At 43.0% G+C, this 15,672-nt stretch overlaps 1 protein-coding gene across 3 annotated transcripts in view; it reads left to right on the top strand.

Moving 5' to 3' along the window:
• The window catches only part of ARHGAP28 (Rho GTPase activating protein 28), a 139,406-nt gene that overhangs the window by 33,130 nt on the left and 90,604 nt on the right, over positions 1 to 15,672 (top strand). The window contains exon 1 of one of the 3 annotated variants that reach the window (XM_086372350.1): positions 3,238 to 3,480. The exons of 1 other annotated variant lie outside the window; for it this stretch is intronic. Coding sequence is in view for 1 of the 2 variants with exons in the window: in XM_086372349.1 (XP_086228475.1) it covers positions 3,991 to 4,112 (122 nt within the window). In the remaining variant the exon portion in view is untranslated. Of the gene's footprint in view, positions 1 to 3,237; positions 3,481 to 3,958; positions 4,113 to 15,672 lie in introns of those variants that run through there. One more of the 3 variants, XM_086372349.1, reaches the window with a different exon arrangement.

The following is a 15,672-nucleotide window of genomic DNA, read 5'->3' on the forward strand; positions in this document are numbered from 1 at the left end:
TAGCATTAGATAAATATTTATTCAAATGAAATATATAGTCTCAAATAATGATAGAAATAAGCATAAGGAGACCCTGTAATCAGTAACTTGAAGTTTCCTTTTTATTCGTTAACCATACACAATGATATCTTGACTAAGTCTGTTAGTATTAATAACTAGGGCAATAAAACTGTTTTATAGAAAACAGCTAGCAGGGTACATCTGCTTCCCCAGGGAAAGGGGAGGGTATTAGAACTTCTCGAAGAACTGCTTAAAGAGGTTCTTTCTTCATTAGATGAAGAAGAAACTTGACGACTGGATGGTAGTTTCCTCAGTTCACCCCCCCACTCCCCACAATCATGCATGTTTCTGGAGGCATTAAGCCTCACTTGATAACCCTCAGGGTTGAACTCATAAGCTCCATGTAGACGGATATTTATTAGACTGGAAGCTACAGGTAAGGTGAGAAATCCTCCTTGCTGGAAGCTGTCAAAAGTCGATTTAGAAACTTCTTGGTGGCTCAGATGGTAAAGCGTCTGTCTACAATGTGAGAGACCTGGGTTCGATCCCTGGGTTGGAAAGATTCCCTGGAGAAGGAAATGGCAACCCACTCCAGTACTCTTGCCTTGAAAATCCCATGGACGGAGGAGATTGGAGCAGGCTACTATCCACGGGGTCGCGAAGAGTTGGGCACGACTGAGCGACTTCACTTTCTTTCTTTCTTTAAATCTTTAATTACTCAATTAAAAATGCCTCTAGCACGGGGGACGCCATGAGAGGAGGAGGAGGAGGGATGTAGAAAGCCTTATCATCAGTGTCTAAAATTCTAACTTAGAAAAACGGAACAGACAGTTATTAAAGGTAATAAACTCTGTCTTTATTCGGCTGTAACTCTCTGTTCTTCAGAGATTCTTCTTCGCTGGCCAAAACCTGTAGAACTTTCAGGTTCAGTGATCACGAGATGCTTCCTCATATTTTGGAACTAAAATGACTTCATTCAAAGCGAGCAACTTTAAATCTTGATATTCTGCTTTGAATGTTTGTGGAAAGACCTGTGGTAGGACAGCTCTTATTCTTTCTATAAAGCAGGAGCCAGAAAGAGTGCAGAGAAGGAAAGAGAAACTTGGAAGTGGGGTCCTATTTCTTAAGCAAAGCAAGAGAAACCCTTCGAAGAGGGGATTACGTTTCACAGGATCTTTTTAAGATTCAGGATCTTGCCTCTCCTGGTAATTTTATAGAATGAACAAATATCCACTCAAGTTGCTTTCTTCCTTACACATAATGGATTAATGAGCAGCCATCAAAGAATTGATTTTTAGTCTCTAGTGACCTGAACTAGCCTGACCCGGATTCAAGCAATAATGTTAAGGCTCAAAACTAAATCTATTGTTCCAGGTCCCCATGACTCTCCTGTCTCCAGGCACGTTGTTATGTTATATTAAACATCATCAGTCAGATCATAAGCGCCACAAGGGACCACGCATCTCTAGCCTTCTCGTCTGGGTAGTGCTCTTAAAAAAAATCAATGAGTTCTCATCAAATCCCATCACCACCAAGCTCCAACTTAAAGGGCAACAAAAGAAAGAGAGTTTCCACTTTGAACAAAAACAGGCCGGAGGAAGGATTTTAGGAACAAATTAAGCTAAACTTTTTCAGCGAATTAATTCATGTTGGATATTATAACTAGTATCCATGAGATAAGTTTATGGATATTAGGTACAGTATCTAATATGAATTAATTCGCTGAAACTGTTTAGCTGAGTTTGTTCTTGAAATCCTTCCTCCATGAGTAAGAAGTTTGTGGGTTTCCCTGATGGCTCAGATGGTAAAGAATCTGCCTGCGATGCAGGAGACCCAGGTTTGATCCCTGGGTGGAGAAGATCCCCTGGAGAAGGGCATGGCAACCTACTCCAGTATTCTTGCCTGAAGAATTCCACGGACAGAGAAACCTGGCAGGCTACAGTCCATGGAGTTGTAGAGTCCAACATGACTGAGCGATTAACACTTTAACTTCACTTCACTTCAAGAACCATCTTAATAATGTATTTAGAACTGGGTGATCTAACAAAACGTACAGTCACATTTATCTAAAATGTTTTTCAGAGTTCCAACTTGTCTTAAAATTCTATCACGTTGCATTTTTCCTGGGATGTTTTTCTATTAAAAAAAAAAAAAAGTGGCTGTACATTCACTAATGTGATATGTATTTGTTACAGGCTTACCATGTGTAGAGCTTTGTGCTTGATTTTGCCTGAAATGTTGCATTTATCTATTCATTTATTTAGCAATTATTTATTGTGTATTACTATATGCGGGAAAGTGTTCTGGGTACTGGGGCTATTGTTAAAAACCAGCATTTCTAGTGAAGCCTTTGACTCTCTGGCAGCTTGGGTGCCAGTGAGGAGACAGCCAGCCCACAGGCAAACAGTATTTTCTATAATTTTGTATAGTTTATATTTTGTATAATTTTGGAGAGAAGTGAGGAGAGGTATTCACTCTTTTTGTTGTTGTTGTTTAGTCACCGAGTTGTGTCGGACTCTTTTGCGACCCCATGGATTGTAGCCTGCCAGGCTTATCTGTTTTTACCCAGCTACTAATGTCTGTAACAGCCACTGGGCATCTGGGCGCCATGATGTAATGACTGCGTGCTCTTATTTTATCGAAACCCAGTGTGGGGTCTTTTCCAGCCATCTTAGGCAGTTCTCACAAGCAGACATACAAAGCATGTGTTATCGGTCCTGTTTATTCAGACAAAGAAGCTGGAGCCCAGAGAGATTGGGTGCATTTCTTTACTAAAGGCTAGCTAGTAATCGGTGAAGGTTTTTTGAATCCAACCCTTGCTTTCTGACCATGAATCTCTTGGTTTTCTCTGCGTTCTTACTTGATAGACATTGGATCAATCATCCACACCGTCTTTCCTTTCTACACTTCAGGTTAAGAAGCTTTCAGGAGTTGGAACAACTTTTACCAGATCACAACAGGTACAGGTTTTGCTTTTGACTTTCAAAGTGCTTTTAATAAACCCTCCTGTCTACTTAGTGGAGAAGAGAAGGAAAGGGAAAAACCATTTCTAAAAATCACCCTTGCACACCGCACGGGTTTGCATAAATCTCAGCCTTCTCGGGGCTGATTACACTCTGCAGTCTTCATTCGGAAATGGATGAAAATGTGAGCCGGGACACAAACAGGAAGGCTCCGAGGCAGCATTGGTCTCGCAGGCACCACCTCTTTAAATAGCTCCCATGCGCTGGGAATTGTTCTCCACTCCGAGAAGAAGCTGCCTCACAGCCCTTTGTTTCTCGGGCCCGCAGAGCTGGAGGCAGCTGCGGGACAGGTCCTGGCTCCCACGTGGAGAGGGAGACAGAACTCTGCAGGTGGCGGGGTGCAGTGGGCCAGAGGATGGCCTCCCCATCCCTGGGCCATGAGGACACCGGGCCACAGAGATGTTTTGAGTGTCCATCTCCCTTGATAGCATTCGTGACCCTCTTAACCTGCTAAGAGGTAAGTTTCAGAGCACTTCCTCAATCAATATTTTGGGCTATAGGCTTCCTTCTGCTGACTGGTGTTTTTTTTTTTTTTTCCTTTCACTTAAAACAGGCAAGGAGAAAGCAGACAGTTGCTGTAACTTTTTTGTACGTTTTAAATCCATTTTTTGGTGAATGCATGGGTGGGGCTTATAGTTTTTTTTCATTAGATTATTGGTGCATAATAGTAAGTGACAGTAAACTGTTAACTTTTTAACCTTTCACGATTTTTGTTGTGGTGTGAATGTAAGTTTCTAAAGCCCAAATACAGAAGGGAAGTAGGTACGCCCTGTTACTAATTTGAGAAGACTAGTTAAAATGGGATCTTAATAGATGCTTAAATGAATGACTTGGAGGTGTTTTGCTTCCAGTTCCTGTTTTTTCGCGGGAGCGTTTAAACTGATCTAATCTTTCCAGATGATTATCTAATCTTAGAAACATCTGCTGAGGGAGACTCCATTACCCAAGCAAGCTCTTCCACCCTTTAATGGAATTAAAATATTTCTTTGGTGGGGCCACCAGTCTTTCCTCTGATTTCAGTGCTGGGGCAAATGGCGCCAAGGGGAAATGGCTGAGTCTCTTGGCCTGGTCCATAGAGAAGACATGTGGGTGAGAAAGGGGTTCTCGTTTTTGTGCCTGCCCTGATCTGGCGTGGGGTTTGTGTGACTGCCTCTGTCCATTTCCTCTGATCTTTTCCTGCCCTCCGTCTGCTCTTCTCTTAGGTACCTTCTTTGAGACATTGATGCCTGAATTAGAGGGTACACACAACACCAAAAATTCATCTGATTAAACGCAAGCAGAGGGTCTACTTCAAGAAACACGGGCGCATGCTCTCCCCAGGAAGATTTCCATGGTCTGTTTACCTCGTTTCCTGTTTAACTCTTAGAGCACTGCTGTCCATACACCCACTTGTCAAGGCTACTTACCGCACTTCTGTTTTCTTTTTCTGCCTTTCCTTGTCCTCTGTGTTGTCTTTTGGGGGGAAGTGAAGAATCAGGAACAATGGTTTTGTTGTTTATTTGAAATTCATTTCCTTTGAATCGGATTAGAATCATTTACTCCAGTGTGTTCTGGGTTCTTTTTATTTAAGTAGCATCATCTTTATATTTTCAAGTCTGTTTTTTGTTGTTTTTAAATTGTTTTACTAGTGTATTTTGTCATCAAAGGTAAAGTCTACTTTGGCATCATTGAGACTTCTTTTTAGATTAGAATGTGGTAAGAAAGCCTGCTTAACTGAAATACTGGTTTTTTGTTTGTTTATTTCTTTTTAGTTTAATCATAGATTTCAGGGGGTAGTAAGCATAACCAAGGTTCACGACAGGAGATAAGTTTTCAGTGTGATATCTAGGATTGTGGAAATAGCTTGATGCAGTCATTTATTTGTGAAAATAAAGTTACATTTTTGTGCTTTGATGATTATTACTAAATAAGGAGCATGTAATTTTGAATCTTGGAAGTAATAAGGAACTTGCTTTATATTTATAAATAATTTTCAGTTTCACATTCTATGGTTTCTGTGTGATAGCCCCTGTAGTTCTGTATCTAATCACAACCCTGCCCTCTCTGTACATGTTGTATCTTTACAAATTTGGTAAGGCCCTGGTTAAACTCTAAGCCCAGGAATGAACTGAAGAGCAACTGTGCTAATCAGAGGCAAATTTAACAAGATACGACTTCTGTTTAGATTTGAAAATATATAAACAAAGGACTTAATTTTTAGGATCCTAAGGTTTAAAAAAAAATCAGATGGAAAACAGAACAACAACAACGCTTAGGTTACCAAGAAAGCGCAGTTTTTGCGGATAAGGAATTCTAAAGGCAGTGGGCATAATAATGCAAGGCTCTAACAGCTAAGGTCCCAGCAGAAATCATCTGAAAGGTAATAAAATAGCTTAGAGGATGAGCTAAAAGGAAATCAGTGCCCCTCTGCAATAAGCAGAATGAAAAAGTGAAGTACCAGATTTACTGGAAGGCCTCTTACTGACCCCAGCTGAGCTGAGTGCAGGAATGTGTTTCAAAGCCTGGTTAAACCCCCAGAGGTAGTGTTCTGAATCAGCCTTGCTGACGTAAACACAGACCCTGCCTGGAAAGCTTCCAGAAGCAGGGAGAGAAGGCAGCTCAGTCGAGATGTGCACTACTGTTGCAGTAAAGACACGGGAAGCAGAGTACTGCCGTCTTGGGAGACAGAGCGCAAAAGCCTTTCAGCTCGCTCTGAAGGTGTCGTACAACCTGAGGTGAGACCACTGACAGAGAAAATAGCACTAACCATGGCCCCCAAGTGCTTGTCTAAACAGAAGGACGGAGGATCGCGAGAACGGGACTCGTTTCTTAGTGCTAGAGAAGCCTGTGGATCATCGAAGGGGGAAAAACTATTGAGACCATGTGAGTGCTAATGAGGTGGACTTCCATTGCTAGGCAATGAGTGATAAATTAATAATAAGCTTACAAAGGTCAGGTCCCAGACAGACTCAGGTCTTGTAGGTGAGCAGGGTAAACAGGTCTTGTTTCTGTGAGCTATGAAGCTCCCTGTTACGCACTGTCCATTTGTTAGATATAGACAAGTAAATGAACACAAAGACTTCAACTGTTTTTCCTTCTCTTATGAAAATAGGCAGTAAAATTGGGGTCAGATATGTAAAAAACATCTCCTGCTTAAATGCAGTTCTCTGTTTTAGACTTTCCAGAAGTCCAGCAATCACTAGTTGGGACAAGAAAAGTCCATTATTTTGCTTTAAAGGACAGAAGGTTCAGTATCTGTTATTTGTGTACTGAAACGGTATTTAACTATCTGAAACTTCTGGAATAAGTAGGTGATAGCAGAGTTGTTTTCACCCTGCTTTTCTTCTCGTTCCACGAGTTGCAATGCTGATCCCAAATAGTGCTTCCGTAAACTTGGAAAGGAGTCTTGGAGTTATGGAGAGAGGAACCACATGCCTGTCCTGCCTGCTGAAGGTAGTTAGAGAGCCTGGTGTCAGGCAGCCACAGGAATGACAGGAATAGTCAGCCAGGGGCTTCATAGCAGTATACCTGTAATTGTCATGAGGCCAGCAGAGTGTGTGCGCACTTCAGAGGATTCTTCTTGTGTAATAGCATGGTATGCATCCGTTGTTTCTCATTCTTTGACAACCTCAAATGATTCAGTAGGTATGAATATTTTGTGCTTCCGAGGTGGCGCTAGTGGTAAAGAACCCGCCTGCCAATCCAGGAGACCTAAGAGACTTGGGTTCGATCTCTGGGTTGGGAAGATTCCCTGGAGGAGGAATGGTAACCCACTCCAATATTCTTGCCTAGAGAATCCCATGGACAGAGGAGCCTGGCGGACTATGGTCCATAGGGTCACAAGGAGTCAGACACAACTGAAGTGATGTAGCCCGCACACATGCATGAATATTTAAGTGTATTTTAGTTCAAATATTCCAGGATTTATCACTTGATCTATCTCTGTTTGCTGTTGCTGTTGCTTGTGCTTTCCTCCTCTTTGTCCTTCTGACAAAACAAAAGGCCTGAAGCACAGCCTCCTTTTGAAATTAGGCAAGTCTTTGGAGACCCCTTACCAGTAAGAGGTTGTAGTCCCTTCGAAGTGCATTCTAATCTATGAAATAGAACCCAGACATCAATATTAGACAATCCCATCCTAAACTTTTTCAGGAAGTAGTATAATTTCCAGAGTATCAGAAGGGTCTGAATGGGAGCTTCAATTTCAGCATCAGTCCTTCCGATGAATATTCAGGGTTGATTTCTTTTAGGATTGACTGGTTTGATCTCCTGGAGTTTGATTGACTGGAGTCTCCAAGGGACTCTCCAGAGTCTTCTCCAGCACCATAATTCAAAACCACATGCGTCCTTGGAGCCTTCTCCATGTCTCCAGTGCTTCCACAGCATTTCCACATGTGGTGTGGCTTCTTGATGATCTGTTCATCCACCCTGCTCTGAATTTAGTCCTGGACATCAGCATCCTTCTCCCATGTGGTGCCCAGAGCAGAATTCCAGTTCTGCTGCATTCAGGACAACTGTCTCCCCTTTCTTTCTGTACATCTATGGGACTCAAGACTCAATTATGTAGTTTTCTTGGCGTCCATGTAATGGTCTCGGCTTGTACTGACCTTCCATTTGGCCAACATCTCTTTGTCTTTTTCGCATGACATCTACTCATGCCAGAAGGCAGTCATCCTAAACATGTGCAGCTGAAGTTGCAGAACTTCGTTCTCATCCCTATTAAGTTTCATCCTGTTAGCTTCAGTCCCAATGGAGCTTCAGTCTTCCCAATGGAGAATGTCTTGACTTTGGGATTATTATCCCCAAATAACCTTTTATGGAAGTAAGGAAAATGATCTTCTGAGGAAAAAAAAAAAAGTTTAATCTTTTAAAAAATTCTAATAACTTTTCCCAAAGACTGTCTCTGCTCATGTCACCTTGTTGAGGGAAACTTTAGAGGCTTTCCATGGCCTAGTGGTTAAAGGCCCAGAGCGTCTTTCTGGGGTACCTGAAGGGTCTTCCCACTGTGCCTTCTGGGGCACCACTCACCACAGCGGAGTCCTTGTCCATCCGGTCCTGTTTCTGCACCTCCCTGGCTCTTTGGCTTTGTTCACCTGGAGCCCAGAATTCACACATGCCTCTATCTGCCTGTCTGAATCCTGCATATGTTCTCCTTGAGGTCTTCCCTGAACTTAAATAGGGAGTCATTTCTCCTTCCTTTGAGTTCCTGAAGAGTTGTCTAAAACTCGTAGCACTTACTGAATTCTACTTTATGAGAGCAGAGTGGCGTGGTAGTGGAGAGCAGAGGCCCTGAGTATGGACGGTCTGAGTGCTGTCCAGACTGAACCCCTCAGCAGTGATATAATCATGGGCACAGGGGCATTTCTCCCTAACCTCTGTCTGTCGCATCTGTAGAAGGCAGACAGTAGTACCTACCTTATAGGGTTTTCAGGAGAACTGAAACAGTACCTTTTAAAGCACTTTCGGTGGTGCCTGCTGCACAGTAACTGCTGATAACTGTTAGCTATCTCTGTCGTCGTTGTTTCTTCAGTCGCTAAGTCATGTCTGATTCTTTGTGGCCCCATGGACTGCAGCATTCCAGGTTCCTCTGTCCTCCACTATCTCCTGGAGTTTGCTCAAACTCATGTCCACTGAGTCCGTGATGCCATCCAACCATCTTACCCTCTGTCGCCCTCTTCTCCTCCTACCTTCAGTCTTTCCCAGCATCAGGGTCTTTTCCAAGAAGTCGGCTCTTCCCATCAGGTAGCCAAAGTATTGGAGCTTCAGCATCAGTCCTTCCAATGAATATTCAGGGTTATTTTCTTTTAGGATTGACTGGTTGGATCTCCTTGCTGTCCAGGGGACTCTCAACAGTCTTCTCCAGCACCACAATTTGAAAGCATCAGTTCTTCGGTGCTCAGCCTTCTTTATGGTTCAGCTTTCACATCCATACATGACTACTGGAGAAACCATAGCTTTGATTATGCAGACCTTTGTCAGCAAAGGGATGCTTCTCCTTTGTGGCTCAGATGGTAAAGAATCTGCCTGCAAGGAGGAAGACCTGGGTTCAGTCCCTGGGTGGAGAAGATCCCCTGGAGAAAGGAATGGCTACCTACTCCAGTATTCTTGCCTGGAGAATCCCATGGGCAGAGGAGCCTGGCAGGCCAGGCTGCAGTCCATGGGTCGCAGAGTCAGACAAGACTGAACGACTCACACTGTCACTCCCACTTCATCTAGGTTTGTCCCAGCTTTCCTTCCAAGGAGCAAGCGTCTTTTAACTTCACGACAGTGAATTTTACTGCAGAAGCTCAGAATAACTCGTGAACATGATTTAAAAAATTTTTTTTCAAACCATGAATATCAGAGGAAATAGGTGTGAATCTGTGGAGACAGAATATTGGCGAGGAACAGCATTTTTCCCACAGAGCCATTGTGAGATGGTCTCCAACTTGAGCCAGCACACAGATTTTTCTCCTGCTTGCAGTCAGATATCAGCCACCATTTTTATAAGCACTTGCATGCTTACGGGTATCAGGGAGTGCAGGTAGTCTGGAGAAACACAGCCTCACTGGTACGAACTGCTTATCAATTTTGTAATTAAAATACTTAATTACTCAAAGCCTAATTTTAATCTGTGTGCCTGTAGGAACATGCCAGTTTGCATTTTGCTTTATATAGTGTGATAAAAAAGAAATTGCAAAACATTATTTTCCTTTATTCCCTTGGGAAAAAAACATCATGGTTGAACAATATCAGAAACTCATGTATTTAACTTCTGGTGTCATGGGGAGCAGCGGTCTTTAGGCGGATAACTCACTCTGACCTCGGTATTTATTGAAGGACTCCCAAGAATGTTGTGTTGGGTTAGGTAGTGTGGCGATGTTAAGAATTAGAAGATGAACTCTCTATATTCAGATTTATTTGGAGATATAGCACATAGTAAGTAAAATAATAATGTACAGCATATTATATGAAAGTTCTGTACTCAGTGAATTATTAAGTCAGGGGTATAGACAAGTGTACATTCTAAGAGCTTCAACTGGGTAGTTATTCATTGCTACAAATCTGTTTCAATTTTTTCCTCAAACTGTCAAGACATTCTGTAGACTAAAGAATACAAGCCTTGAGGACATCATCAACCAACTAACACTAATATATTTATACAAAGTGTTTCTTCTTTGAAAATTTGCTAAACGTTAAATAATAGATATGGATATATCTGACGATGAGGAGGATTGTAATAGCTAACACATTTTCTTAATTCTGATGGTAACCTTGAAATATTGTTCCATTTTTTTGAGAGGAGGAAAAATTGGGTCTCAGAATAGATGCATAGTATATTACATGAGTAAGAGGTAAATCTGTGATTCAGTATATGTCAGTCCAAATGAAAAGCCCTCTTTCTTAACCACTGTATTCTCCTGTCTCTATTGGTGCCTATTCAAGGGAACCTAAGAGCAGATGGTTATGGCCAAACCTTAGTGCATGTGACTGGAGTAGGGCACAGAGGTAAGTCTGAAACTTGAGCTAAGGCAGGTGGTAAAGAAACTTTTATGAAAAACTAATGAGTTGTTAAGAAAGCTGAGCGCCGAAGAATTGATGCTTTTGAACTGTGGTGTTGGAGAAGACTCTTGAGAGTCCCTTAGACTGCAAGGAGATCCAACCAGTCCATTCTAAAGGAGATCAGTCCTGGGATTTCTTTGGAAGGAATGATGCTAAAGCTGAAATTCCAATACCTTGGCCACCTCATGCAACGGGTTGACTCATTGGAAAAGACTCTGATGCTGGGAGGGATTGGGGACAGGAGGAGAAGGGGATGACAGAGGATGAGATGGCTGGATGGCATCACTGACTCGATGGACGTGAGTCTGAGTGAACTCCGGGAGTTGGCGATGGACAGGGAGGCCTGGCGTGCTGTGATTCATGGGGTCGCAAAGAGTCAGACACCACTGAGCGACTGAACTGAACTGAACTTTTGTTTTAGCAACTTAACTGTTGCAAGTGTATGAAAAGGATACTAAACTAAGAGGAAAACATGAGAATTCCCTGGTGGTCCAGTGGTTAGGACCCTGAGCTCTCACTGCAGGGGCGCCTGGATTCAATCCCTGGTTGGGGGATTAAGATCCTATAAGCTGTGTGATGTGGCCAGAAGAGTAGGGGGAGAAAAGATCTTGGGCATTAAGATAGGTGGTGCAGTAGCCAAGAGGTAGTCTAAATGTGTGCACTGGACATGCATCAGCATTGAAGAAGATGGATTGAGAGATGTGTCTGAAGTGGACTCGCCCTGACTTATGGACCCGTCCAGAATGGAGGGCAAAGAAGGGGAATATAGTAAAAATGGTAGGGTATGTAGTGATATCATTCCTGAAGTTGGGGAAAAATGGGTGACTACAGTTGGGAGGGGCTGAGTTCTGGACATGAGTTGCAGGTGAAGGAGAACATGTGTGTGCTTAGTTGCTCAGTCGTGTCCAACTCTTTGCAACGCTATGGACTGTAGCCCACCGGTCTCCTCTGTCCATGGGGATTCTCCTGGCCAGAATATTGGAGTGGGTTGCCATGCCCTCCTCCAGGGGATCTTCCCAACCCAGGAATCAAACCGGAGTCTCCTGCATTGCAGGCGGATTCTTTAACCATCTTGAGCCACCAGGGAAGCATACCAAAGGAGAACAAACCGAAGAAAAACTTGGCATCCTGAAAGGCCAGGGCTCAAGAGCAACCAGGCCCGAGATTAGTGGTCCCAGCCTGTGAGTGTTGCCATGACAGTGGATAAGGTTACAGGGAGGAGCTGGGGATGCTATGAATAGAGAGATGCTGAAAGAGGATAAAGGATACAACCCAGGGAAGAACCACTGTTGAAGGTAAGACTCTCCTCAGCAGTGTGCCGATCTAATGGCTACACCAAGGACTCAGATTAGATGTAGGTATTTCCCAAACCTCAGTCATCGTGATTACAAATATTGTAAGCATCCTTCAGGGGGGCTTCCTTAGACAGTGCTACGCCTTTGGCCATTGATCTATACTGGTTCCACTCTCAGGGAATTGACTCTGAACTTGGGAAACAGTTTGCTCTCTGTAAATTGACTAAGGGTTGGGATCATCTGGAAATATGTGTAACTCACTCACAAATTGGTTGTTAGATGTCCCAGCTTTTCTGTAGGACATTCGAAGATAAAGTTTGCATGATCTAGTTTTAAAATAAGTTAGCGTGGTAATGGAATCCACATGAAATGATGGACGATTCCTTAATGAGTTCCACGTTCCTTCTCAAATGTCCCGGAAACTTTACTGACAGCTTCCAGGTCCTAAAAATGTAAGAATGCTTGATTGCAGTGTGGCATGCCCTTCTAGTAATGAGCGGTAACTGACCTAAACTTTGGTCATATCGTCGCTTCATAGACCACTGCTTAGCAATGACCACTGCATGAGAGGCATCAGTGCTGCCGGTAGCCTGTGGGGAAATGCCCATGGGACAGGGCAAAGCCTTCTGGCTGCGAGGTCCTACTGCCCAGGTTCGAAATCCCAGACCTTCCTCTTACCAGCTCGGAATCCTCAGGCCAGCAATAAACTCTCCTTAAACCTTTGTAAAGGAATTGCGACAGTTCCTGTAATATTTTTCATGGGCTTATTGAGGATGTTCAACAGGTATTTTACCGACTTTGGGCAAGAGAGTATTGTGTATAATTACTGGGTGTAAGTGCACGCTGACTACAGTTAGTTTCTCTCTTTTATTCTGTTTAGTGTGTTTGTGAATCTTGTACTATCTGGGACTGCTCTAAGTTTCCTGAGTGTAGTACTGCTTCTACCTGAATGTCCTGTAAGTAATAGATTCTCTGGTGTTAGAGGACATTAGACTGTCACAGCAATTCATTCTGACAGGTTTGGAAGACTATACTTTTTCAGGGCATCCCTCCCTTCCTCTTACAGAATTACCACTTCACATCTGTAAGCAGAGTGCTGGCCTAACTCTGCAGCTTAAGCAGGGGTCAGAAGCTATGAGGTGCTGGGCTGAAATTCTGTTCTGGTCCTTTCTTTTCCAGTCCAGGTCCAAAGCATGCTTGCCCAAATATTCCAGTAGAAGTGTTTCCTTTAATGTCCATGACTTAGAATCATGCAGACATAAAGGGTGCATCCTGTTAGTTCAGTTCACTTCAGTTCAGTTCAGTCGCTCAGTCATGTCCAATGCTTTGCCACCCCATGGACTGCAGCACTCCAGGCTTCCCTGTCTATCACCAGCTCCTGGAGCCTACTCAAACTCAAGTCCATTGAGTCAGTGATGTCCTCTAACCATCTCATCCTCTTGTCGTCCCCTTTTCCTCCTGCCCTCAATCTTTCCCAGCATCAGGGTCTTTTCCAATGAGTCAGTTCTTCACATCAGTGGCCAAAGTATTGGACTTTCAGCTTCAGCATCAGTCCTTCCAATGAATAATCAGTACTGACTTCCTTTAGGATTGACCGGTTTGATCTCCTTGCAGTTCAAGGGACTCTCAAGAGTCTTCTTCAACACCACAGTTCAAAAGCATCAATTCTTCAGCATTCAGCTTTCTTTATAGACCACCTCTCACATCCATACATGGCTACTTGAAAAACCATAGCTTTGACAGGATGGAACTTTGTTGGCAAAGTAGTATCTCTGCTTTTTATTAAATGCTGTCTAGGTTTTTCATAGCTTTTCTTCCAAGGCGCAAACGTCTTTTAATTTCACGGCTGCAGTCATCATCTGCAGTGATTTTGGAGCCCCAAAAAATAAAGTCTGTCACTGTTTCCCCATCTATTTGCCATGAAGTGATGGGACCAGATGCCATGATCTTAGTTTTTTGAATGTTGAGCTTTAAGCCAACTTTTTCACTCTTCTCTTTCACTTTCATCAAGAGGCTCTTTAGTTCTTCTTTACTTTCTGCCATAAGGGTGGTGTCATCTGCGTATCTAAGATTATTGGTATTTCTCCTGGCAGTCTTGATTCCAGCTTGTGCTTCATCCAGCCCTACATTTCACATGATGTACTCTGCATATAAGTTAAATAAGCACGGTGACAATATACAGCTTTGTCCTACTTCTTTCCCAATTTGAAACCAGTCTGTTGTCCCATGTCCAGTTCTAACTGTTGCTCCCTGACCTGCATACAGATTTCTCAGGAGGCATGTCAGGTGGTCTGGTAGTCCCATCTCTTGAAGAATTTTCCACCGTTTGTTGGGATCCACACAGTCAGAGGCTTTGGCAAAGTCAATAAAGCAGAAATAGATGTTTTTCTGCTTGCTTTTTCGATGACCCAACAGATGTTGGTAATTTGATTTCTAGTTCCTCTGCCTTTTCTAAATCCAGCTTGAACATCTGGAAGTTCACGGATCATGTACTGTAGAATCCTGGCTTGGAGAATTTTGAACATTACTTGCATGTGAGATGAGTGTAACTGTGCGGTAGTTTGAGCATTCTTTGCTCTGCGTTGCCTTTCTTTGAGATTGGAATGATAACTGACCTTTTCCAGTCCTGTGGCCACTGCTGAGTTTTCCACATTTGCTGGCATATGGAGTGTAGCACTTTAATAGCATCATCTTTTAGGATTTGAAATAGCTCAACTGGAATTCCATCACCTCTACTAGCTTTGTTCGTAGTGTTGCTTCCTAAGGCCCACTTGACTTTGCATTCCAGCATGTCTGGCTCTAGGTGAGTGATCACACCATCGTGGTTATCTGGGTCATAAAGATCTTTTTTGTACAGTTCTTCTGTGTATTCTTGCCATCTCTTCTCAATATATTCTGCTTCTGTTAGGTCCATACCATTTCTGTCCTTTACTGTGCCCATCTTTACATGAAATGTTCCCTTGGTATCTCTTAATTTCTTGAAGAGATCTCTAGTCTTTCCCTTTCTATTATGTTCCTTTATTTCTTTGCACTGATCACTGAGGAAGGCTTTCTTATCTCTCCTTGCTATTCGTTGGAATTCTGCATTCAGATGGGTTTATCTTTCCTTTTCTCCTTTGCTTTCGCTTCTTTATTTTTCTCAGACAACCATTTTGCCTTTTTGCATTTCTTTTCCTTGTGGGGGACATCCATTTTGCCTCTTGAATTTCTTTATCCTGTTAGAAGGCCGTTAAAAAATCAAGTGTAGTTTGGATGCAGGTATTATTGAAGGGTGCACTGTGTGTTCATATAAGTGAGTGCATGAACATCGCTCAGTCGTATCTGACTCTCTGACCCCATGGACTATACAGTCCATGGAATTCTCCAGGCCAGAATCTGGAGTGGGCAACCTTTCCCTTCTCCAGGGGACCTTCCCAACCCAGGGATGAAACCCAGGTCTTCCACCTTGCAGGCAGATTCTTTACCAGCTGAGCCAATCGTATATCACGTTATCTGGGAAATTCCCCCAAATTGCAGTATTCAGATAGACATGAAGCTCTACAAAGCAAGCAGAGGTGTCCTCCTAGGGCTGCTGATCAGCACTGTGGAATTTCCATGATAGGAAATGAATAATAGTGCTGGCAAACTGGGCATTTTTAGGAATGGAAACCATTTATCACATTTTCTTGGATAGAGCAAATTGCGAGGATCTGTACCATTGCACAAGTTGGTTTTTGCCAACCGAGTATCAATACTGTGTTTATGTTAAGAGCTCTCCATGCTGTTCTTATTAGAATTCCACAAAGCTTCAGCATGTGGCTCCCAGGGGTACAGTTATGCCAGGATCCCCAGACAGC

The sequence above is a fragment of the Bos grunniens genome, chromosome 24 (genome assembly GCF_055505025.1).
Source record: "Bos grunniens cultivar Pamir isolate PY7600 chromosome 24, Bosgru_T2T1.0, whole genome shotgun sequence".
Taxonomy (NCBI): Eukaryota; Metazoa; Chordata; class Mammalia; order Artiodactyla; family Bovidae; genus Bos; species Bos grunniens.